This window comes from Chenopodium album, chromosome 25 (assembly GCF_948465745.1).
Source record: "Chenopodium album chromosome 25, dcCheAlbu1.1, whole genome shotgun sequence".
NCBI lineage: Eukaryota > Viridiplantae > Streptophyta > Magnoliopsida > Caryophyllales > Amaranthaceae > Chenopodium > Chenopodium album.
The window spans coordinates 22,083,525-22,109,494 of NC_137858.1; the positions used below are offsets into that span (position 1 = coordinate 22,083,525).

Consider the following 25,970-nt stretch of genomic DNA (forward strand, 5'->3'; position numbering starts at 1 on the left):
GGATAAAAATGACCTAAATGCTCATCAAATGGGTGCCATTTATGACACCCATCAACCCTTCATATTCTCTAGCATCTCAAGCTCAACTGCCGTTCATCTCTTCCCTCACTTCAAATATTTCATTCATCTCTCTCTCTCCCTCTCTTCAGATCTGGTTTATAGTTATCCATTCACTAACCATAATTCTAATAAACACTATCTACTCTCCATCACCTTCTCTAATCGCTGAACACCCATCTCGTCCCTAGTAAAAAAAACCCCTGATTTGGAGCTTCAACAATGGCAAGACAACACAAGGAACTATGACAAAACTCGATTTCTCTCTCCCTAAACGACTACGACTGCCTCATTTTTTCGTGGGGTTGTGCCTCCTCTGCACTTGGCCGTCAATTCTTCACTACCATTCACATTGGTCGCATTTATCGAATCAACTATTCCCTCAAGCAGGTAAACTTTTCTCTCCTTTCTAGATTGCATATGAGTATCGATTCTTCAAAATTAGATTTGAAAGTCGAATTGATATGAGTATAAATTGTTATTTGAATCTGTGATTATGATGAGGGTTGTGAGTTTAAATTAGGATGGTTTTCTATTAGTTCATTATTAATTAGCATGTGCTGTTTGTTCTTCTAATTTCCTTATCTATTTTTTTTTTTATTTTTGAGATTGTTCATCCGATTGATGTGACAATTTTATGATTTTAATTTATGAATTTTAGTGTTTGTTGATAAATTTTAATTTATGAATTTTAGTGTTTGTTGATAAATTTTGAAATGACGTTGAAGATCTTCAATTTGTGTTCTGTTTTGTGATTGTTCTGTTGGGGTTTGGTGAGTCAGACTCACCGCGGAAACAACCCCGACCCAAAGAACCACTCGTAATTAATAAAACCATAAAGCATAAATAAATAATCATAAGAAAAGGAAGAACGAACCATACCCTTGAAGCGAGCTTCGCCCTCACAAAATGGGCTCTTACTTGAAAGCTTTGAGCACCTCAAATGCCGTGCCTCCAACACACTACAAAAAAACAAGGCACATTTTGACACTTTTTTGTACATATGTTGACCTTAAAAAGCGTCATAATTTTCTATTTTGACGCTTTAAAAAGCGTCAAAATTTTTGAAGCCAAAATATTTTGACGCTTTTTTGTGTCAATTTGAAAGTATAATATGTCGCTTTTGTGTGTCATTGCTAAATAATTATGACACTTTTTTGTGTCCTTACTAAAAAATTATGACACTTTTTTGAGTCATAACTATCAAATTATGACACTTTTGTGTGTCAAATTGGGGCTGAATTTCCCACCATTATTAATGCCCAAAAAATTGTGACGCTTTTGTTAGTCATTATTAAAAAAATTGTGACACTTTTTTGTGTCATAATGATGATATATTATTTCACCAATTCAAATACCACCAATAACTTTGATTCATAAAAGCGTCAATATGTCACCCCCCCCCCCTTTTTTTTGGACGAAAATTGATAAAATTATGTTAATGAAGTACTTACATAAAACTTTGAACAAACAAAATAATAATAATATATAAAATCATAATTAATGAAAATGTATTTACATAAAAAAGTAAATTATATATAGAAAAAACACACACACATATATATATATATTTACATATATATATAAATCCGTTAACATAATAACGTTATACATCCAATTCAACTAAACAAGTTTAGTATTTGAATACAAAGATATATAGATATTTTCCTAAAAAAGATGTTCAAACTAATTACACACAACGCTATCAAAGCTACTAATTAAATACCCACACATATATAATAAGTGCTTGAAGCCAAATCACGCTCTTCATTTACTTTTTACCATTGCTGCCTACATCATCAACAACCTGCGAAGAAAATTTCATATGTGAACAATTATTGTAGTATGGTAGTAGTATTGCAAATTTAGAGAAGTTAAACAGAAAATATTAACCATGGAGGAACGTAAACCAAGCACATAATTGTCCAGTGATACGCCTAGCTAACAAGAATTTTTGTACTAAATAGTCACTTTCTTCCACAACACAAGTAATTAACCCATTGCTAGTAATATGAGAAAAAGAGAAATCAGAAAAAGAACTAGCAATAGATAAAATATCATCCAACAGCAAACTAAAGGGATCAAACCCCTGCATTCGCTGCTTGACCACGCACAACAAGCTGGGCATCGCTTTCAATAATCACTCTGCTGTACCCCAACCTGCACGCCAAAAGCAGCCCATATCTGCAAGCAGCAGCCTCGGTCAGAGAAGGAACCCACCCCGCATGCTCCCTTCGAACTACAGCAGCCACCACATTACCATAATCGTCTCTAATCACGACCCCTAGCCCTGTAGCTTTGGCCAATGTGAGCATCACAATTAATTTTAACCCAACCTTCCACGAAGATACAGCAGCAGTGAGCATTGCAGGGGGCTTGAACACCCTACTAGCATACTCCCCATAATCAGAAACATACTTCATCATTCTCGTAACAACCATATGTAATTTTTTAATTTTCTATGTATGGTAAATATTTTTTTTTACTGTATTCTTTATCAATCTAGCTATATAAAATGACTAACTTTCAAACATTTACCTAAAACGTACTAACTTGCCTCTAACTAACACAACTTCTCCTTAATCGAACCTAAAACCACCTAAAACTAGCAATCCTGCAATGAACCCACAACCACCACCAGTTAGCAGGGGACAAAGGCAGCAGCAGCAGCAGGGGAAAGTAGCAGCAGAAGCAGGGGAAAGGGAAAGGCTGACAACACTTCTCCACCAAGGGCAACAGTAAATGTAAGCAAGGGAAAGGGGAAGGCTCACAACAGATTCTACATACGATTTCTTATCAATCTTACCAAGACAGCAAGACCCTACAGATTTTACCACCAGTAACCCACAAACCCTCTGCTCTACAACTCCCGACCCAAGCGACAAATCCAACACGACTATGTTTTTGAGGAAGTTCCCATCATAACAAGACTTGCCTATCTAAAAAAACAGCCAATGTTGCCAATCCTCAACTGGTACACTTTTGACTTCTTTCATAATTTTGTTTATGTTAGAAAAATTAAAACATAAAATTCTTAATGGTGCATTATAAGAGTGAAAAAACTGCACAAGCTAAGCCATTAATTAGGATGAACACCCAAAAAGACACAGCTGAATTTCAAACAAAATAACCGAGGAAGAAGGAAACAAAAATTACTTTGCTCAAATTTGCTCCTTTGCTCAAAACACCACCAAACTGAAAAATTAAGCAACAGCTGCAGCACCATAACATTAACTGAACAACCAGGCAACAACAAAACCAAGACAACAACTAGGCAACAACAAAATCAAGACCAACTAGGCAACAACAAAATCAAGACAACTAGGCAATAACAAAATCAAGACAACAACCCGGCAACAATAAGATTAACTGGAAATGCATGTAATTAATTTCATTTCTTTGTTTTTTAGTTGATAAGATATGTACTTGCCTCTCCCTTATCTCTTTAAATATACCAAGCATGGTTTGAGGTGCTTAACTCAACTGGTAATATTCTTATTAAGGATAATGTAAGGGAATTTAAAGACAAGTAAAGTTGATTTTAATGAAAAATTTCCACAGCATGTAATTCCAAGTAATTCCTCTTACATTATTCATGCATGCAGTTTTAATCTTGCCACAGATAATGAAAGGAAATTTAAAAAAAAAAAAAGGAAGCGGATGAAAAAAGAAATGGTTTATTCCAAACCTGAGAATCAAGTAGTTGTATTGCATTATCTATAACTTCTGATGAAACATTTCCACTACGTGTTGCCTTCAAAACCTGTGCCATCATAGAACCAACTGCATTAAATTTTGTGTTCAATATTTGATTTTGTTCAGCAAGATCCTCATTTTGCTTCTTCATATCTAACAATGCAACCTTCAACTTCTCCACTTCCATATCACTATTGTTGACATAGTAAGACCCTTCTTTCCTTAAATGTCCTTCCACTCCAAAGATGTCGCTTTGCTTCACACCAAAGCCATAATTTAGAGGACGCTTAGGGATCTCGCCTTGATACATAAGTTGATTGAAAACTTCATTTTCAATATCAACCTTGGGAATGGAAGAAGAGGAGTTATCAAGGCTTTCTTGCACCTTCTTGATTGCATCCTCCTGTTACATGATAAGAAAACTATAAACCTTGGCAAAGAGCTAATAAATTAGTGGTTAAACTAATTTTCATTGGTATATATACCACAAACTGACGAGATGTTGTGCCCTCTTTGAAGCTTCCATCTCCTTCACTTTTAAAAAACTCCAATTCACTGAAATCTCCTTTTTGTTTTTTCTGCAATGTGAGAAACACACAAATGTCAGACATTTAACTTCTGCTATTTTAAGTCTTTTAAATTGACGAAGTTACATTTTCTTCCAAATCTTGTAAGATAGTCAAACAGGAAAAAAAACACTAAATGCAGATTTTAAGACTAAATAAAATGAAAGATAATTATACCAGAATAGCTCTGCGATTTGCAAAGCTTTTAGCACCACTCTTGCGCACGAGAACTTGCGACGCACGAGCAGCTTTTCCGAGTTCAGACATTTTCTGTTTATTTAAAATCTTGGTTAGCATGAGATAGAAATAAAGTTACATCACACTAAAACCACTATAATCAGAATATAACAGATTTGCTTGTGTCATTAGGTAGTGAGTTGTTCTGATGGAAGCTAGCCTCTGTTCTCACTAACACGTGTACTGTGTAAATATAATGGATTTGAGATCTCTAAACCTTATCGTGTGACTAACTATATCTGAAGGGATGCAATGCTGACACAAGCAAACGACTATTGGCAACAGCAAGATAATAGGGAAGGAGAGAATATGTAGCTTATTAGAGAGACAACAGAGGAAAAGGGTTGTGGCATCAACGGCGAATACAGGAGGTCCATTTCATTGTGTACACTTTACTCTTTTCTCTCTCCGATTTGTTCCTTATAAAGCTATAAGACTGTAAGTTTATAGATTTGCTGGTCATAGGTTATTGCTTATGAAGAATTAGAGGACATTGTGGGAGGAGTTGATCAGCATAAACAACATAACCACCAAAATGTTTATCACACATCTAGGATTGTTCATTTATTATATCCTACTAAAATGTTACTAACAACTTGACAACATACAAAACAGTTATACAGAGCTAATCTATAAACAAAAAATTCCCGTAAAAATCAAAATGCAAACCTTGGCGTCCGATGAAAGCCAATAATCAACCAGAAAACTCCAATTTTGAGTTGTGATTCCATCGGGTATACTAGCATAATTTTGCTCACGCGTTTTTTCCACGGGATCAAAATAATCCTTCTTTAATGCATATCTATGATTTTTCCATGCTTTGCCAATACGCTTCAAAATAGCATTCCTCATTTCCTTTCCTTCGGGTAACAGAAAATGTGCCTTAAAGTAAATGTACAAATAAAGTTACATTAAGATTAATCTATGTAGCATATATAACTTATAGCGTATCATACTACATGTGAGTTATTATTGAGGCATTCATAATTATATCATATATTAGATAACTATAGCATATGACAGGCATGCAATAGATTATAAGTGTAGTAATGAAAGTAAGATTATATATTCATGGTGAACGATTAAAAGGCGTACCCGAACAAGGTTAAAAATATTGCCTCTCATATTCGAGCTCAACTTATGCCAATTTAAAATTCCCACGGGACAAAATTCTTCTCGTTTAGCAATGTCTCCTAAGAAACTCACAAGGATGGAGCCACCTTTGTGAAGAGGTTGGTTGAATTCATTAAATTAGACGAATTACCTAAATCCTGGTGCATCATTCCACACATCTCGAGGCTGAACAGAACCCTTCACAAGGTGTCGTGTTCCATCGACATCTTTGAAAACAATGAAATTAGGTAAGTGTTAAACAATAAGAAAAAAACATTCGGAAAGGAAAAAAACAAAGCACATAATATTAAATATGAATTTACACTTACCAAATGCCACAACCTCTTCTTCCTCATCAAACTTGACATGCTCTAGCCAATTTTTCACAATACTTCGGCGTCTAAATTTTGTTCTTTTCACACCACTGTCCACTACACCTGACTCATGCAACTCTTCTTCACTCTCTGACTAAGATTCAGGTTCGTCAGAGTCAAAATTTAACCTCTTGTTGCTTTCAGCATGAATGTATGCAGGAGACTTCTCCTTTTAGAGTCCCGGTGTACAAGTTGTATTCATTTGAGGTTGTGTCAAGGGTTCACCTCCAAAATTAGAAGACGTCATAGGATGCTTCTTTTGAGTTTGTTGCATAGCTTCCAGGGGTGAAACAACTCTTCTTTCTAATTGGGATTTAGCTCCAGTCAAAGAAGAGACAATAGGTTGTTGTGAAGCTCCCACCGGCAGTGCACCTGTTTTAGCTCCAGGAAAAGGTTGTTTACTCGGATGTTCGGTAGCTTTTTGAGGTTGCTTTGATGCTTTAGTCGGCTGAGTTGTTTCTTTATGAGGGACTTGTGTTGTTTCTTGTGACGGAAGTGCACCAGTTTTAGCTTTAGTAAAAGGTGGAATAGTCGGATGCTCTATAGCCTTATGCAGCTTTGATGGTTTAGTAGGTTGAATTGTTCCTTTGTGAGGCTGTAGTGTTTCTTTATGAGGGAGTTGTGATGTTTGTGGTGTTACAGATTGTAACATAGGATACGATCTAGGTTGTGATGGGGTTAAAGGAGGTTTTGATGACATCTTTTGTTGGGAGTTTGATAGCATTATAGTTGGTATACCTGCTTTTGATGCAGCAACTACAGATGAAGATGATGTAGATGTGGGTTTTGATGTATTAATAGAAGATTTGTTTGGTTGCGATATGTGCCCAAACATTTGTGATTTTCCAACTGTTGGAGGGCTAAATGGTCCCCATTGGGTGGATTGCTTAGAAGACTTTGAAAAGTTGGATTGTGACACTGCAATATGGATGGACTTAGACTGTAAGGATGTCGAAGTGGGTTGCTTATTTGAAGAAAATTGAGCCTCGCCAGGGGGTAAAGCAGTTCTTTTACTTCTGTAACTCATTACGAGGCACCTATTAATAGAAACAAATACAACTAGTTAGAAATTATGTGTGCAGCATAGGATATCAGACAGGTTTCAATTTTCTGAATCGAAATGTGAAAATGAAGTCGAAGGAAGTAGAGTATGCATACAGGTGACAGTTCTGCTAAACCTCAGTAATCAATGAGCATAATCAAGTAAATCAACTCAGATTACTGATTTACTACGTATACCTGAGTATGCCAATTAAAATTCTTAGCTTAAATTGTTGAGTTGGTTTTTAATAATATCGATCAATGCATCAGTCTGTCGAAATCCACATACAACTTTCTGATTTCTTTGTGTTCCTCTATTTGTTTGCAGAAATGGATCGAATACAAAAGGGTACTGCAATGCACCCACAAGCTCCGCCCTTTTTGGTGTATAGCAGGAGACCAAGGAGGGAACAGGATCAGCAGCAGAAGCAGAGGCCTTCTCCACCTCTCACTTGAGCAACGGTTTACTAATATGGGCAGGGAGCATGTTTTGTTATATTAGCTCTTTTACTGTGGTAACTTTAGCTTGTTGACAAGTTGTAGTAAATTAGCAATTAAGGCTTTTGTCCATTTATGTATGAGTTGTAGTAGTATAAATAGGAAGAGACTAAAGTAGAGGAGGTAGGCAGAAAATTGTAAGGACTTTTGGAGAGTAATGGCCTAGAGCCATTGTCCTAATAAACAACATAAAAATATCAAGAGAATTTAATGATCAATAACTAATCTTTAAAGGCAAAAGACATTGTAACGAATGCTCTGACCCCTAAGGATCGTGGCCTGGTGACTTATGTGCGAAGGAAGAAAGGTCAGCTAAGGAATGAGGAACCAATGATTGATGCTCTGTCAAAGAATGAAGGGTTGCCAAGGAATGTGACAGCAGGACAGTCACCACCAAATCAGTGAGGGACTCTTGACAGCTACCACAACAACAACTTTTGTCTTGTTCTTTTCTTTGTCAGGATGTGTATATAAACAAGGGGAGGGTAGGAGTGGCGATTAGGTAAGTTCATTGTAATACCTAGACCTAGAGAGTGGTACCCTAAAGGTGCTAACCCAGAGATTAGTAGCCTAAAGCTACCCCCTGTTTTGTTACTTCATTTCCATTAATCAAAGAAGCTGCCAACTTTCCCAAGAACTGATTTTTATTGTTTTAACTAAATTCCATTACAAGTAAATACCTGCTAGAGTGTTACAGACATTAATCAAAACAGCATAAAAATATCGACAGAAAATTTTTCCTAAAGAGAAAAATTGACAATAAAATCTACTGTATAAGAATAAATATACTTGCATTACTTGAAAACAGATTTCCAATAGCTACTCTAACTGTATTCCTAATTTCAAATGAACAGACCAATGTGTGATCAAACTTTACCGATTATAGCATCTATGTTTAATAAGGTGAGGTGGTTAGAGACTTGAAAACGAATTGGGCATATTTATTTACCGACTACTGCAGATTTGATCTTACACCAATTTGTGGTACATTAGCTTTTAACATACAGTTTCTAACATTTAGACAGAGATGCAAATGCTCTAAATGCTAACCAATCTTCAACTGGCCAGTTATCATCAAAGAAGAGTCACAAAGAAAAAAACAAGGAGAATGGCTCCCTATATTGGGTATTGTAACAAATATTCATGCAAAGAATTCTAGCTTTATACATAAGTAGATTACCCCTTCTCTACTGAATGCGACCCAAATGCAAAGCCTAAATGCAAACCAAGGGTTTAGTTTAGAGTAAATATGTGATTTCATCACAAAATTCAGAAGACAGAGAAATAGAATGGCTGAAAGCAATTTGATAGTACTCCAACAAGGTAACTATTATCCTTCATTAAAACGAAAGATTCATTTTATAAATAAATGAAAAGATGCATTTACGAAATCAGGCTAGTTATAAAAATCAGGCTAGTTATACAAATTCCATTGCTTAGTAAGTTATCTGAGTCATAATTGAACAATGGTTTCATACTTTCATGTGATTACATATGCAATAGAATCAGGAATTTCTTACAATTGCTTCTGTTTTTCAAATTATTGCTGATGGTTACTAATAGTTAAATTTTCAATTATTCTGTAAACAGTAAAAAAGAAGTTTTATTAAATGATTAATTTAATTATGATTATTTATCTAACGTAAAAATTAAGAAACAAATGCATATAATTTTTCAATGCAATATTGAATAGGGGAAAGTATTTACCTAATTAAACCTCTTCGTTCTCTCTCTTTTTGACAGGAAGTTCTACACCTGAACAATGAGAATATAGCTCTAATTATATATGATATTGACGAGAAAGAAAAAAAATAGTGTGTTAATTAAGAGCAAATCGAAATCATAAGAAAAACCGCTATAACTGTTAGATGGTATGAGAAAATAGATTGTAATTAACAAATAGAATTAACAAAAAGTAAAGGGATAAATTTAGCAAAAGGAAATATTAATTAATGACAAATATAAACTCATAATTAAATTCAGCAATTACAAATACAAATTAAATAATAAAATAGGAAACTAATCATTCATTTTCGTTATCTACTTCGGGTAACTCATCCCCTAAATCAAACAAGTCTCTAGGCTTAGTCTTTACAACATGAAACCATCCTTTTCGTCTCTCATCTTCAATGTAGAAAACCTGTTTTGCTTGAGATGAGAAAATAAAAGGATCATCTTGCAAATTTCTTCCTGAATGCATCAACTTAGAGAAATTAACACATATAGAGCCATTTTGATCTGATTTAACACCCCTATGTATATCTACCCAAACACAGTGAAACAATACAGCTTTATAAGTGCCATAATAGTCCAATTCATATATATCCTTCACTTTCCCATAGTATGCTTCTCCATGTGCTTCAACCATGATTCCAGAATTTTGGGTAGTCAAACGGCTATCACGGTCCATGATCTGAAATTTATACCCATTGATCATAAAGCCCTTCATTTTTTTACCATAACAATTCAATCCCCCTGCCAGAATTTTTCTAAGTTTCCCATCTTCGGTGGTTTCATCTATTAAGTGTACCTATCATGGTAGAATATAAAGTCAAAAACAGTATGCTATTTTTGTAAGAAAATTGAACACATTAGGATACATATATATATATCACCTGACTTCGCAACCACTCTTCGAACTCGTTGATAATCCAATCACTTTCATCACTTTCAGTGATTGGGTTATGTGTATTCATTTGTCGCTTTAGATTTAAAAATTCTCTTCAAAGAAAGGAAAAAAAAATTATCATGATATATTATAATAATTGGTTATTCATAAAATAGAAAAATACTTGCTACTTACTCGAGAAGATCTTGAATTTCATCAGAATGATGCAGTAAAACATAGCGATGAGCTTGTTTTAAGCTTTTGTCATCTAGACGGAAATTGACCTCTTTCCCAATTACTCGACCGCCAGAATTACACAAGTATTTTCCAGAATTGGGACTATCATCATCAATTCGTTTAGGTTTGTTAAAGACAGTCTTAACACCTTCAAGATATCTTGAACAAAACCTAATGGTCTCCTCTAAAAGGTAGCCTTCTGCAATTGACCCTTCAGGTTGGGCTTTATTAGCTACATGTGACTTTAGATGAGCCAAGTACCTTTTCAAAAAGTCAAATTAAATTAAAATACAGTACACTTATAGATTTTCTAAATGAATGTAGATTATACATATATGTAAATAAATCTAACCTCTCAATGGGATACATCCATCTGTATTGTACTGGTCCACCGAGTTTAACCTCCTCCACTAAGTGAACTAGCAAATGAACCATGATTGTGAAAAACGAAGGCAAAAACTCCATTTCCAACTCACAAAGGGTTAATACAATTCCTTCATGAAGAGCATCTAGATCATCAGGATCAATAGCAGTGGAGGATATTGCTTAAAAAAGTAAGACAATTTTGCAAGCAAATCAATTACTTTTGTTGCATTAGAAGCTCTTAATGCGACGGGAAGGATATCTTGCATCAACACATTGTTGTCATGGCTCTTAAGGTTAATCAACCTTCTTTGCTTCATGTTCACGCATCTAGAAAGGTTAGATCCATAGCCATCAGGGACTTTGAGTTTTTGTAAGACTTTTAAGAACCTCTCTTTCTCAGCTACAGACATAGAATAAGAAGTTGAAGGCATACGATTATCTTGAACCCAAAGATGTGGCTTTATGCCCCATTCTTGAAGGGCATCTCGATCATCCTTCTTATCTCTGCTTTTATCGGTATTTAAGAGAGTATTTAAAATATTGTCACACACATTTTTTTCTATGTGCATTACATCTAGATTATGCCTCAACAAATTATGCTCCCAATACTCCAAATCATAAAATATGCTTCTCTTGGTACCAATGACAACATCTTCTTCATTGTTACCCTCATTACCTCTCTTTCTTTTTGATGCCTTCCCATAAACATACCCAACCTTTTCTTGTAGCCCCAATATGTCAGTCCCACTAGGCCGAGGTGGAGCTTCACCATGCTCTTCGCTTCCATTGAAACTGTCACTCTCAAATAGATATGGATGACATGATGGAAGCCATTTTCGATACCCACAATAACAAGTCTTACTCCCAAATTTTACAGAAGGAGTCGAATCAATGCATATAGGGCATGCCATATAGCCTTTGGTGCTCAGACCGGAGAGCATTGCATGACCTGGAAAGTCATTAATAGTCCAAAGCAAAGCGGCTCGCAATTTAAATTTCTCTCCATCATAAGCATAAAAAGCATCAACCCTACTCCATAACAATTTCAATTCATGAACTAGTGGTTGCAAATACACATCGATGTCAATTCCGGGACTTGTTTTACCGGGAATGATAATAGACAACATGAATGAAGATGGTTTCATACATAACCACGGTGGAAGATTATAGGGAATCAACACCACAGGCCATGTACTATAAGTCGTGTTCATCAAACGATATGGATTAAACCCATCACTTGCAAGTCCTAATCGAACACTACGAGGATCTGAGGCAAAATCCTCATAACGTTGATCAAATGATTTCCAAGCTAATGCATCTGAAGGGTGCCTTAACACCTTCTTATCAACATCATTCAATTTATCATTATGAGTATAATGCCATCGCATATCTTCTGCTGTTTTTGAGGACATGTAAATTCTCTTCAGACTAGGGATAAGAGGAAAGTAACTCATTACCTTAGCTGGCTCACCACTCTTAGAAATAGTCTTATCTTGATCTCTGACATTATCATTTGTACCCTTATTTTTCTTCCATCTTGATGTACCACAAACATGACACTTGTCTTCCTTTGAAAAATCACCCCAATACAACATACAGTTATTTGGACAAGCATCAATCTTCTCATACCCAAGGCCAAGGTCTTTTATTATTCTCTTACTTTGATAATAAGACGAGGGGAACTCCAGAATTTGGGGAAATGCGTCTATGAGAAGCTCGAGTAGCATATTAAAGGATTCAGCAGACCAATGGCTCATACATTTTATGTGAAAAAGGTGTAAAAGAAAAGACAGTTTGGAAAATTTAGTACACCCGTCATACAATTTCTCATCAGAAACATCAAGTAATTTCTTATACTTAGCTTCATCTTCCGTTGTTGAAAATTCTAAATCAATCTCCTCTTCATAGAAGACGGGTTCTTCAAGATACTCGTCATTTTCATTATTTTCATGTGGTTCAAAGGTTTGGTTATTTGAGGGTTTTTCAAAACTAAAAGCAGATCTCAATAGGCCTCCCATATCATCTCGACCTTCAAACCTTGTTTGATCTAGAGGGGATCCTTGTCTAGTACTCCCTCCATTACACCCAATCATACGCTGAAGCAAATCCTCTTGACCATGAAAAATCCATTTCTTGTATGATTTATAAAACCCATTAAACAAGATATGTCTTTCTACATCATTTACACGAAGCCGTTTATCCACTTTACATGTCTTACATGACACCGAATCTTTCCTTATACCTGAGCTACCTTAGCAAAGTTAATGAATTACGTACAACCTTTGACATATTGAGTGTGGCATCGTTGAAGTTCTATCCAACTTGTATCCATATCTATACATAATTAATACTTTAATAAGGGAAATATAATTTTGACCAAATAAATAGAAAATTTTAAAGCTTACTTATCAAAACAAATATCAATTTCTTCACAAACTAAAATACACAACAAAGCAGATTGTGGTAGCATACTTTTAGTTCATATATTTTGATCATAAAACTGAGGAAAGGTCAATCATTATAGCCATGCAATAGCAATAAAAGTTATAGGTATAGGATTTACTATATGAAATCTAACCTATTGATACAATTTTTATTGCATACTATTTAAACCTCACTATATAATAATAAAAAAAAAAAAAAAAAAAAAATCACCCACAATTATATAATTAAACCAACGTAATCAAAGATGATGAACTATTGGAGATACCAAATAGTTATAAGTCACTAAGTTGCTTTGTCAAAGTCATTACAGACCATACAAACAAAATTACATGCTTACTTGGTACAGCATACAACAATCTTAAAGCTTATCTCAAAACTAAGCTGTCATAACTTGAACTAGTAGCATATAAGATGTGAGTAATACCTTGGTATAGATGTCTTCAAGAGTTTGCTAAACTAAGCAAGTAGTGACCAAAAGAATCCAAAAGGATGAATGCTGAAAAAAAAAATACAAGCAGTTCCACACATTAGATGATATATTATATAATATAAAGAATTATGTTCGAGTGAAAAAAAAATAGGGGGGGGACTCAGAAGACACTTCAATTCAAAACAGTGATAACAAAAACAAATACAGTAATTCAATACTCAAATGCAAAGTTGACATGGGAGATAACATAGAAAAATACACATCAGTAGTGGAATCAAATTGGGAGAGTTTGAAGTTGTTAGAAAAATACTCATTGAACAAATTTACTAGGAATTTGATAAATTTGAAAAACATGAGATGCTGGTTTTGGTGGCTTTTGTGTGGGCTGCGTGGGTTTTTCGCAATTCAGTGGTGTTTGGTGAGACTTGGGAAGTGAATTAGTAGGAGTTATGGGTTTTGTGAAACTTGTTCTCGATTTTAAAAAATATAATTCGAGAGTTTGCTCTGGCTTCCTGCTAGTGATAACTGATACGGAATATGTTGTGCTAGGACTAGGATTGTTGCTCTGAAAAATGAATAATACCATCCTACATTCCTACGCAATGTAATAAGGGAACTCTACCACCGGTCCACCACCACCACCACCTTCTAATGAGTATAATTACCAAAATGTAAGGTTCACTGGTTCACTGGTAATCAGTAGTTCAGTTTTAATATGTCAGAATTTCAAAATTGGGTGTCAGAGGATAGTATGAGTAGAAACACAGAATTTGACTTCACAAAAGAACATCTAGAAAATGAGGGTTCCTCGAAGAATCAACAAATTTTCGAAAAATCAAAATGGAGCTTATGAATCTTATGAAGGAAAGGAAGATATTAACATTAGCTTATGACGCTGCAATGTTGGAGGAGAATGGCATGGGGTTAGGGGCGATTTTTAGGGATGCTGCAGGTTGTGTTAATATAGTGGTGGTGCGTAGGGAAGTCTGCAGAAGTTCAATTGAGGTGGATGAAGTTCTCGCTGCTAGATTGGGGTTACAGGTTGCCTTGAGTCTTGGTTATCAAAAGGTGGAACTAGAATGAAAATGCTACTAATTTATCAGGTGCAATTAATTTGAAGTACTTTGTGAGGTCTGTTTTTGATCTACTGGTGGAAGATATATGTAGCTTGGGGGACACTCTTGATTGTTTTTCTTGCCATCATGTGAAAAGGAAGGGTAACTACAGCAGCACACTTATGATAGACTTACTCCTTCAAATGAGGTGGAGCAATTGTTTGAAAATTCCTTTCCGCAAAGGGTCCTGTCCATGGCGGAGCCTGATGTAATCTGATTTGTGGTTAATATTATGCTCCCATTCCCATCTTTCAAAAAAAAGTTTTAGGGAAAACAAATACTTATCATGCCAGAAATTTTAATAAAACAAAGAGATAGAAGACATCACAAGGTCCATCCTCAACTACATCTTGCAAAAGCAGCTTATCCCCAAATACGAAATATGTTTTATGCTACAAACTACAAGCAATGATACAAAAGCATAGAACAACAATAATCCAGTTTATTCAGTAATCCATAACAATGAAAGGCAAACAAAAAGACACCTTCCTTGTGATCATTACTCGAAACTATGATCAGTTAAATTTGGAGTTTACAGGAACAAATTTAAGTAGTTAAGTAGAATATAAATGAGTAAGAATCTGCCATATCTTAACTCCTTAAGATCAACTATACGAACAACATGATTCGATTCTTAATAGTTAATTGAATCTTTTCTCAGATATTGTTTAGCGTAATGACTTTTATACTCAAAGAAATAATCACATAAATGGTAATTAAGCATTCCGTGATTTTAAAAAAAAAAAAAAAACCGAATCTTGTCTTTATTTTCACTTATCAGGACTCTATGGGGGTAAGACCCATGGTTTGGGTAGGATATATATGTTGTTCTTCTCTTAATTCCTGCAGCCAATGGAGACTACATTTGATGGCATAATTTCTAAGACATATTACCAGCATGCTCAAAACTCTGAATTCAAGCAGTCACTAACTGCTACATACATCTATGTTCTCAAAAATTGATCACCTTTAAGAAAACTATTAAATATATCTAATTACATCAGAAAAGAATATGAGATATACTTTGTAATCAGTGTCACCAAAGTCAGCATACATCTCTATTTTTATAGTTATCCCATTTAGCCGAAGAAGGTAATAGACCATCGCCTATTATGAATCATCAAATAATTATTCGTTAACTATGGATTTAGTTAAAGCTTAAGCTCAAAACTCACAGCCAACTATAGACATTCAAAGATACAAAACAGAAATTTTCATCCAGAACGATATTATATTTAGGTAGTGCGTTTGTACATTACCTCAAATTCTTGAAGCCGTTTCTCCTCCTGTTTAGCTTCTGATTTTCCACTTCTTTGCACTTCAAATACCACACCTTCTCCTCAGATGACCTGTGCATAATTATGGTCAAAAATCTGCTGGTTAATTGTAGTTGTGCATTTTCTTTCAATTTAAAAAAGAATCTAAAGTTTGAAAGCAATGTATATGTAAACACTTAATTAAACAACTAATTGAATATGTATACATCTGAAAATTATCAAAAAGTTACAATTTTTAATAAAATATGCATAATTCGAGACTTTGAGTAACAATTGCTAATGGGTATCCAATTCTTTACCAATAAAAAAGTTAGAATATAATTAACCAATTCAATAACTTAACTAATTCGTTAATTCAACCCATTCTTCAACTATAATCGGAGATTATAGTAATAATCATGCATGCAGCTATCAACATACAAAATAATTAAAGAAAAAAATTGGAAAAAAAAAAAAACTTACGAGATCTTTGGGCTGAATCTTGATAAATTTTCTCCAACAAACAATAGAAACGATGAATCAAAACTCACAATAAAAATTAACCCCAAAACTAAATTAAGAGAAATTTTTTGGCAAATTATGAAGAGTATTAAAGCAATCTGCAATTCACATCATACTATACGCTTCAAATATATTGAAAAAAAAAATTGAAGAGGTAAAGTAAGAAGTGGGCTGAGATGATTATATGCTAACTGAAATCAAGAAATTAGGGATTTTTTGTGAAGATTCAAAGTTTTTAGGCAACAAATCTGAGCAGCGAATAAGGTGTTATTGGCAACTGCTTAACAAAACCGTTATGGGAGCTGATAGTGCAGTGAAGACGAACATGGGGTACAGTTTCCCGGGATATTAGATTAAAAATTTTGGTGAAATTTTAATTTCAGCGGGTTAGTTGTGTAAATGTGTAATTGATAGTTGGGTGACACGTTTCATTGCATTCAATATTATGACCCTTTTGAGGGACACAATATATTTTGGCTCTAAAATTAGTCAAAATGTATAAATTACATAATAGTGGACAGAGGAAAATTATGACCCATTACAAAAGTGTCAAGGCAAAAGCGTCAAAATTTACTCTATTTTCTTGTAGTGACAGTATCAACCCACAAAGGATGAACACGACTTTTTAGGTCCGCTACCTTGGAGTTAGCAAGGTCCGACCAAAACCCAAGTGTTAATGGAGTTTAAGAGTTTTCCCAAAATTATGGAATGCTCTTTCTAACTCCCACTCAAGCACTTTTCTCCAAATCCCAAGGTTGGTATTTATAGAGGAAAGTATGAGTGGGAATTTCTATCCCATCAATGTGGGATCATGAAATTCCACAAATTAATTTAAAGCTAAATTAAATTAAAATTGCAAACTAATAATAAATCTACAAGTGGCATTACCATGTGAAATGGGTTGGTGAGGACCACATGGAGAGTAGGGGACCATACTTTCTCCCCACTCAATACTCTCCTTGTGCCACATGTCCTCACCCACTTGCTCCCATATTCCCCAAGCTTCCCATAGTGACCGGCCCTATGGCCCAAGCCACGAGCCCAGCCCGCACCCAGCCCCGCACCAAGTTGCGGGTTGCTGCTATGCGCGCAAGCCACGCACTTGGTGCGGGCTTGCTGCTGCGGTGTGCGGCTGCTAGTGCTGTTGTGCTAGCATGCCTAGCTGCGGCAGCTAGCTGCTGCACGCACCACGTGCTGCGGCTGCTAGCTGCTGCTGTGCGTGGCTGCTAGCACGGTGCGCTAGCACGCCCCTAGCCAGTCATGCTAGGCTCGTCATGGTGCTTGCTAGCCACCTATGCTAGGATATTTTTGCCCCTAGCATTCGGATGCTCGGGGCATTCCGATGCTAGGGGTATTTTGGGAATATGGTCGATTTATTATTATTTTTGCGCGTCTCGTCATTTTATTATTTTTGACTCGACTTCCGACGATCGGTTTCGACGCTCCAAGCTCGAATTACCGACGTCTAAATATTTAACACTCGGGCGACGAATTAATTTCTTCCGAATTAATTCGTCGAGTCGGTTCGTATATTTTGCTTGGGTGTGACCCGAATGGTTCAGTCAAGATTAAGCTGTAATATTAATTATATTAATATCACTGATCGGAAGCGGCCTCCACCCAGGCATTCCGATCACTTGAACTTGCTGAATATATTAGCTTTCTAATAATTCTGAACCCGCTATCAGAATAATACACTTGTTCAAAGGACACTATTCCTTTCATGTTCATCTGATTAATGTGGCTTTTTGTTTGTTTATTTTAATAGATTAATCGGATATAAAGGGGAAGAACATCATAAAGATCAATCTTCATGGAATAATTTTTCAGTATATATATATATATATATATATATATATATATATATATATATTTCATGTTCTTCGATTTTTTTTTTTTTTTTGTACTTGAATTGTATCGAATTGTACTTGAGGTGTAATTTTTTTTTTGAGGAAAAACTGAGATGTAATTTATTAAATACAAAGGATGATAAAATTTGTTATAATTTGGTATTTGACTTGACTTTTACAATTTCAATTCGATTTATTGTTTGATGTTGTAGCATAGTAGATATGCAACCTCCGTGATTTGTGCAAAATTACAATTTTTTTTAAAAAAAAACAACTCATCAAAGAGAACAATTATCTCAGCCATTCACTTTTATTCTGGTTTTTTTATGTGCTTATGAAAGAGAAAAGAGAACGGTTATCTCATCCAATCGTTCTCTTTTTATTACATATAGAACGCCTCTTGCACCCGTTCTATATATTTTGCACATCGCTTAGCAGAAGAACGCCTCTGAGGCGTTCTATAAGGCCTATTTTAACAGTTCTCTATTCCCCTTTTTGTAGTAATGATTTTTCAAGGATTCACCAGTTAAAGTTGGATTCTTTATTTGAACATTTGTGTTCATAACTCCAACTTCCCTTTATTTGGTCAAACTCATAGTTAATTAAAAGTTAGTTAAATTAATAGTGAGTATAACCCTCATTCATAACTCCATCTCCCGTTTATTTTGTCAAATCTCATGCTGCTACATTGCATGGTTGCTGCTCGCTGCCAGCAGCATGGTGCGCCAGCTAGAAAGTAAGAAGCAGCATGGCGCAGCAGCAGCATCATGCTGTGCGCGCATGGCTGGGCGTGGCATGGCTGGTGTGAGCGCGAGCACTGGTGCGTGTGATGCTTGGTGCGTTGCGAAAGGGTAAGCAGCCTTGTGCGTGCTGCCTTGAACCAAGTAACTCGTAGCAAACACTACTAGGCTCGGCCTAGCTAGTGCTACGGAAGATGGTTGGGGCGCACGCACCAAGCCGCATAGCCCGGGGCTGCTAGGCAGCCTTGACTAGCATATGGCGCGCACCTAGATAGTCTAAGTGCGCAAGCCACTTGCGTCCTGTTGGCAACGTGTTTGCTTATTTTGCCATTTTGATTATGGTTGTTTATTTTAAATAAAATTTTGGAGGCTAGGCCTCGGTTTTTGAGTGGCACTTGCAAAATTTAATTTTGGCAAAATTTTTGGGTCTTCCGGCTTAATTAATTGGATTAATTAAGATGGATGCGGAATTTAGTGGGATCTTCAATTATTAATTGCGCTAAATTACATAATCGTTGATGGGCTATGCTAAAGGTGGTGATGGGCTATGCCAAAGCGAGGCATCACCAAAGCGAGGCATCACCGGGTGTGTTGGTTTTGGTTGAACTCATCGGAATGAGTGAGGAGTCCTCACATATCATGGCAAAAGAGACACATCGTCAAGAGCGCATTAGATGCAACAATTATAACCAAGAATGGGTTAGAGCCATTAGCAAGGTATTGCTTACCTTGGGGGAACAATGTTAGGACAAGCCAAAGCATGCCTAATTACTTGTTGATCCCTTGGATCATAGAATCGCCTTATTCTCACAAAATAGGGACAATTTTATATGTGTAATTAAGACGTTAAATAAGTTTGAAATTTGCATGAATTAAATTCAAACATATTTATAGTATCATGAATGGTTTTTCATTTTAAATTCTTTCAAATGTAGAATCATGTTTTCAACTAATGACAACAACCTAATGTACCCGGAACTTCCCGAAAAGTTTCCATTTTCTTTGAACTTGGTAAACTTTAAATAATTGAAAAGGAACTCCGAAAGACCCTCCGAAATTGCTATTTGGAGCACATCTTCGACACTCCAATCCCGAGTTTCTACTCAAAGGAGATTATGAGTGATGAGGCACATGAGAAATAGAGTGTAGATTACAAAAGAGTCTCGAGACTCATGGCAAACTCCATCCCGGAACAATGTAAGGGAAAATTCTCTCACTATTTTTCGGACATGTTTCTCAAAGCTTTTGAGGATATAGTTAATTTGAGGGTCACCAAGAGCGGTAGAGGCAACTATGATGGTCTTGTGGAGGAGGTGACTAGGTCACTCTCTAACATGAAGATCAAGCCACCGCAAGATGGGTGTCTCACGAGAAAAAGGAAAGAAGTGTGGGCTAAGGTCTACAGTGCAAGACTTAGACCAGGGATGCCACTTCAAGCCCATGTGCTCAAAATGACAAGGTTATTCACCCACTTGAAGCTAATTGGCAAAGTGGTGGAGGATGAGCAAGCAGCTCACATGCTACTAAGCTCATTCCACTCGGGGTATGTTGCATTTAAAATGCGACTTACCGCCTTTCGGAACAAACTGTCCTTGATTGAAGTTATCCAAGAGCTCTAGAAAGCCTATTGTTGCAAGAACGCTAAGTTTGCTCTAAGGCCAATGAAGAAGTTCAAGAACAAGGTTAAGATGCGCTGCTTCTATTATAGTAAGCAAGGACACTACAAGAGAGAATATAGCATGTATTTGGAAGATGAGGCAAAGGGAAGAGTAGCCTCAACCTCGGGTATCATCTTTACACTTGAATATAAGTAATTTAAATTATAAGGTATTAGATACTAGAAAATTGACTCACTATATGCTCCTATTTCAGAAACCAAGTGAGCGGTGCTTCTAAAGTGGATATGAGTACACAAGTGGAAAATGAAGATAATTTGTCCAAAGAAAGCTTGTAATCTCATATTTTTGTCTAAAATTAAAACTTGTTTAGTTTTATTCACCATACTTTGACCTCCGACGTTGGACGTCGTTTTATCATTGATCCAAGACTTTTGTTTTATGTATAGCATATATATATATTTATGGAATGAAACATTTTATGTGTGTTTAAACAAAAATGTTTATAATGGTACCAAAGCTAAGAGTATAGTCGAACTTACTTGTGGCACCATTATCTTGGCCACATTAACATCAAATGCATCAAGAAGCTTCTACAAGAAGGCGTTCTTGACTCATTTTATTTGGAAAGAGTTGCGAAGGATGGTTACTAGGCAACATGATAAAGCAACCATTCTCCAAGATGAGAGGAATAGCTGGTGACTTATTGGGCCTAATACATACCATCGTATGCGGACCAATGAGTATACCCGCAAGGAATGTTTATCGATACTTCATCACCCTCACAAATGACTATAGTAGATATGGAAATGTCTACCTGTAGACACCCACATGTGTCTTCCCAAAATCCAAACCTTGTGATGAATACTTTTCATGTCAATGATTATCGAACGAAGCAAAAGTGTGAAAAGTCTAGTGATGCGGTTGTTTTTAATAAATATCCTTCTTTCTGTTTTCGAAAAACTACTCAATTTATAAAAATAGCCAGTCCTATTTACTTTGGTCCATGATAAGGGTCCAATAATAGTGTAGTTGGATTGGGCTCAAAAAGAGCTTTCCATCGATATATTATAAGCCCAATTCCGATGAATAATGAGGATGTTATGGCCAAAATACTAAGTTGGGCCCAAAATGAATTTATATGCAGCCCAATGATCTAGTGGATGACCTATTATTAATTATTATTCCTAAAGTTATTGACTTTAATCTTCTAGAATAATCTAGAAGATTCTTTTAAAACCTTATGGAATTAGGATTAATAATTATATTTTTATTAAATAAACAATTTTATTCAGAATAAAATAAGTGTCTTATTATGATAAATCTCATTTTAAAACTGATATACGCGAAGTCTACTACTTAATCATATTAAGAGAACGGTTCCGTACAAAAGCGCGTTTTATCTTTTAAATCAGCGTCGAGCGACAAGTCTGTCGCTAAACAACAAACACTGTCGCCAAACGTGATATTTGTAGTTTCGTGTTGGCTCCTGTCGTTCGCGACATGAGGCTGTTTTATTCCGAGTTGAATTTGATCTCTTTTCTATCATTTTCGGACTATTTTTCTATAAATAGGGTCCTCAACCCTCGTTTTCAATCATCAATATGCTTGATCCCAATTATCTATCTTCTCTCTCTTAGGTAAAGCTTATTTTCTCTCTATTCTTTTCCTAAGCCTAGTCCTTTTCAAAAGACATCATACCGCATTCACAAGATTTAGACACACCTAGCCAAGCTCGAAGTTGCCTTCGCCCTAGACGTGAAAGGTTGCTAATTTCTGAGGGTCTGGTCCCAAATCCTATTTCAATTCTTTGGTTGGATTTATTGTTTAATATTTTATTGAAGTTTACTAACATGTGTATTATTTTGATAGAAAGAGGTACGAGGCATCAAAGTAAGTAGTTTTATTACTCTATTTCGTGGTGGAAGTTTGAGAGGACGAGCAACAAGGATAAACTGACAATCAAAGTGCTCCTGGAGCAACTGTTGAAATTGGTCAAAGTTAAAATGTGCAAAGTAAAACCGACGATGCAAATGCTCAGTCCATTACCTTATGTAGGTCACAACGGCTAAGATCTCAACCAGATAGATATCTCGGTTTTGTATTAATCAAGGATCAAGACATCCTAGTAGTGGATAGAGATGAGCCGGCGACCTACAACCAAGCTATGAAGAGCCCTAACTCTGCAAAATGGCAAGAGGCCATGAAATCCGAAATGGACTCCATGTTTGAAAATCAAGTATGGGATTTGGTTGATTTACCCGAAGATTACACACCTATCGGATGTAAATGGATTTTCAAGTTGAAAACCGACAAAAATGCAAATGTATTTGTTTACAAATCTAGACTGGTAGCAAAAGGTTACAGGAAAATTCACGACGTTGATTATGATGAAACCTTTTCTCCAGTTGCAATGCTTAAGTCTGTTCGGATTATTCTAGTGATTGCTGCATATTACAATTACGAAATATGGCAGATGGGACGTCAAAACCGTCTTCCTTAATGGTAGTTTGGAAGAAACTCTGTACATGACACAACCTGAAGGTTTTTTTTACCAAAACAATGCTAGGAAGGTATGCAAGCTTAAGAGGTCCATTTATGGACTAAAGCAAGGAAGCAGAAGTTGGAATCTACGATTTGATGAAGCCATCAGTAAGTTTGATTTTATCAAGAATCCAGATGAGTCTTGTGTTTACAAAGAGGTCAGTGAGAGTAGCATCGCTTTCCTACTCTTATATGTCTATGACATATTGCTTGTTGAGAACAACATTCCAATGCTAGATACTATAAAGGCATGGTTTCGAAAATGTTTTTTAGTGAAAGATTTAGGAGAGGCACAATATGTATTAGGTATCAGAATCTATAGGGATAGATCAAAGAGGATGATAGGATTGAGCCAAAGTACATACATCGATAAGCAACTGGCACGATTCAACATGCAGGAGGCCAAGAGAGGTCACCTACCCATGTCACATGCCATAACCCTGACCAAGAAGTAGTGTCCAAAGAAACCTGATGAGCGACAAAGGATGAATCGGATTCCATATGCTTCGCTAATTGGATCGATCATGTATTCCATGATATGTATTAGGCTGGATGTATCGTATGCCTTGAGTGATACGAGCCGATACCAATCAGACCCAGGAGAGGCGTATTACGCAGCGGCCAAGAATATCCTAAAGTACCTGAAAAGGAACAAGGATAAATTTCTGGTCTATGGTGGCAAAGATGAATTGGTTGTAAAAGGTTACACCGACGCAAGCTTCCAAACAGACAAAGACGACTTCAAGACACAGTCTGGGTACATATTCTTTCTAAATGGGGGAGCGTTTCTTTGGAAGGGTGCTAAGATTAGCACAACTGCAGATTCTACAACTGAAACTAAATACATGGCAGCATCTGAGGCAACTAAGGAGGCAGTTTGGATTCGCAAGTTCGTTGGTGAACTTGATGTTGTACGCTCCATCAAGGGTCCAATAGACCTCTGTTGTGACAACAATGGGGCTATTGCTCAGGCTAGTGAGCCACGAGAACAACAGAAGGTCAAAATTGTTAAGAGGTACATGATAAGAGAATGGAAGTCAGAGGGTGAAATCAGAATTCGTAAAGTTGGAACGAACGACAATGTAGCCGATCCACTTTCTAAACCTTTGTCTCAAGTGAAGAACAACAAGCACGTTGAGGCAATAGGAATCAGACACGTCGGAGGCTGGCTTTGATTTCCTTATTTAGTATTTTGAACCATTCAGTTTTGGAGTAATTAAATCTTCATGCAATTTTATCACTCCGTCGCTATTTAACTGTGGTTTAGAATTAATTATTGAGTCCATTCGATTTTGAGAATATTCAAAATAGGGTATCAAGACAATGTCTTGGATAAAAAAACACTTATTAAGTGAACATTGAATATTTTAATCAAAAATTATCCCTAATCAAGGTCTTTTAAATGGTGGACAATTAATGAACACTTGAGATTAGTGAGTAGTATGATTTATAGGACTGTTTCTTGTGCTACAAGGACATGATTGTCATAAATCATTTACACATGTATTGGTTTAGAACCATACTAGATCGACCTATGAGAATACTTTAAGATATTTAAAAATCGTCACAAGTATATTTCTCATTATAGCTATCGGAACATTTTTCCTCGACCATGAGTATTGTAAGTACTCTTGTTTGAGTACTAGTCCGTTTTGATGTTGGCCAAATGTCTATCGTACATGGGGATTATAACGATGGTAATCGAGCGTCTAGGTCCTCTTAGTAAGAGTAATGGACATTACCAGACTGGGAATGTCCCCCTACTAACAATAGAGAACATGTCTTCGTTGTTTATAAGGCCTCTCGAAGAGCGAGACTGTGATAATGCATGGCCGTGCTTGGATAGATTTTAGAAATGATCTCTTTATTAACAGTCAAACTCGGATTTCGAGAAACACTTCTAGACATAACAAGGATGACGAATAATCTTAACTTATAGTTTATGAAGAGACATTAAGTGACATAGGAAAAGGGTTATACACTAAAAGCACACTTGTCCGGAAGGACATCCGGACAAGTGGGAGATTGAAAGGAATGGTGTCCTTCAAACAAGTGTATTATTCTGATAGAGGGTTCGAATTATTAGAAAGCTAGTTATTCAATGTTGTCAAGTGATCGGAATGTCTAGGTGGAGGCCGCTTCCAATCAGTAATATTAATGTATAATTAACATTACAGCTTAAACTTGACTGAACCCTTCCGGTCACACCCAAGCAACAAATGAAGCAATACGACAGATTATTTCGGAAGAAATTAATGAGTCGATCGAGTAATTAATATTTAGACATCGGAAATCGAGCTAGGAGCCTAGAAACCAAGCATTGGAAGTAAAGTCAAAATAATAAAAGACGAGATGGTAAAATTACTAATTAATCAACAATTTACCTAGAATACACTTAGCATCGGAATGCCCCGAGCAAACCAAGTGCTAGGGGCTAAGGGTACTAGCATGCGCACCGCACCAAGGCAATAGTGCTTAGTGCACATGGCCATGCCAGCAGCACCAGCCACACACACGCAAGCAACAGCCCGCATTGATGCGTGGCGTGCTGTGCGCATGCGCGTGCTGGGTGCGTAGCATGCTAGTAGTGCCTAGCAGATAGAAGCTAGTAGTATGCTAGCATGCTAGCAGCCAGGCGCACGTGCCTTGCCCAGCAGCC

The 25,970-nt window shown here is 36.3% G+C and overlaps 2 protein-coding genes across 2 annotated transcripts; both read right to left on the reverse strand.

Moving 5' to 3' along the window:
• Positions 1-1,615: 1,615 nt before the first annotated feature.
• Positions 1,616-16,876, reverse strand: LOC145614961 (uncharacterized). The gene is made up of 11 exons (XM_081670039.1): positions 16,523-16,876; positions 16,043-16,132; positions 13,663-13,734; positions 9,290-9,337; positions 5,999-7,080; positions 5,652-5,896; positions 5,226-5,438; positions 4,497-4,589; positions 4,239-4,331; positions 3,746-4,156; positions 1,616-1,864 (listed from the first exon to the last, which is right to left on the reverse strand). Exons 6-11 carry the CDS (start codon positions 5,679-5,681, stop codon positions 1,829-1,831), a joined length of 876 nt encoding a protein of 291 aa, XP_081526165.1. The 5' UTR covers positions 5,682-5,896; positions 5,999-7,080; positions 9,290-9,337; positions 13,663-13,734; positions 16,043-16,132; positions 16,523-16,876; the 3' UTR covers positions 1,616-1,828.
• Positions 9,426-10,926, reverse strand: LOC145614962 (uncharacterized). Its single transcript, XM_081670040.1, has 4 exons — positions 10,780-10,926; positions 10,386-10,688; positions 10,198-10,303; positions 9,426-10,112 (listed from the first exon to the last, which is right to left on the reverse strand). The coding sequence occupies exons 1-4, from the start codon at positions 10,890-10,892 to the stop codon at positions 9,606-9,608; spliced, it is 1,029 nt and encodes a 342-aa protein (XP_081526166.1). The 5' UTR covers positions 10,893-10,926; the 3' UTR covers positions 9,426-9,605.
• Positions 16,877-25,970: the final 9,094 nt, after the last annotated feature.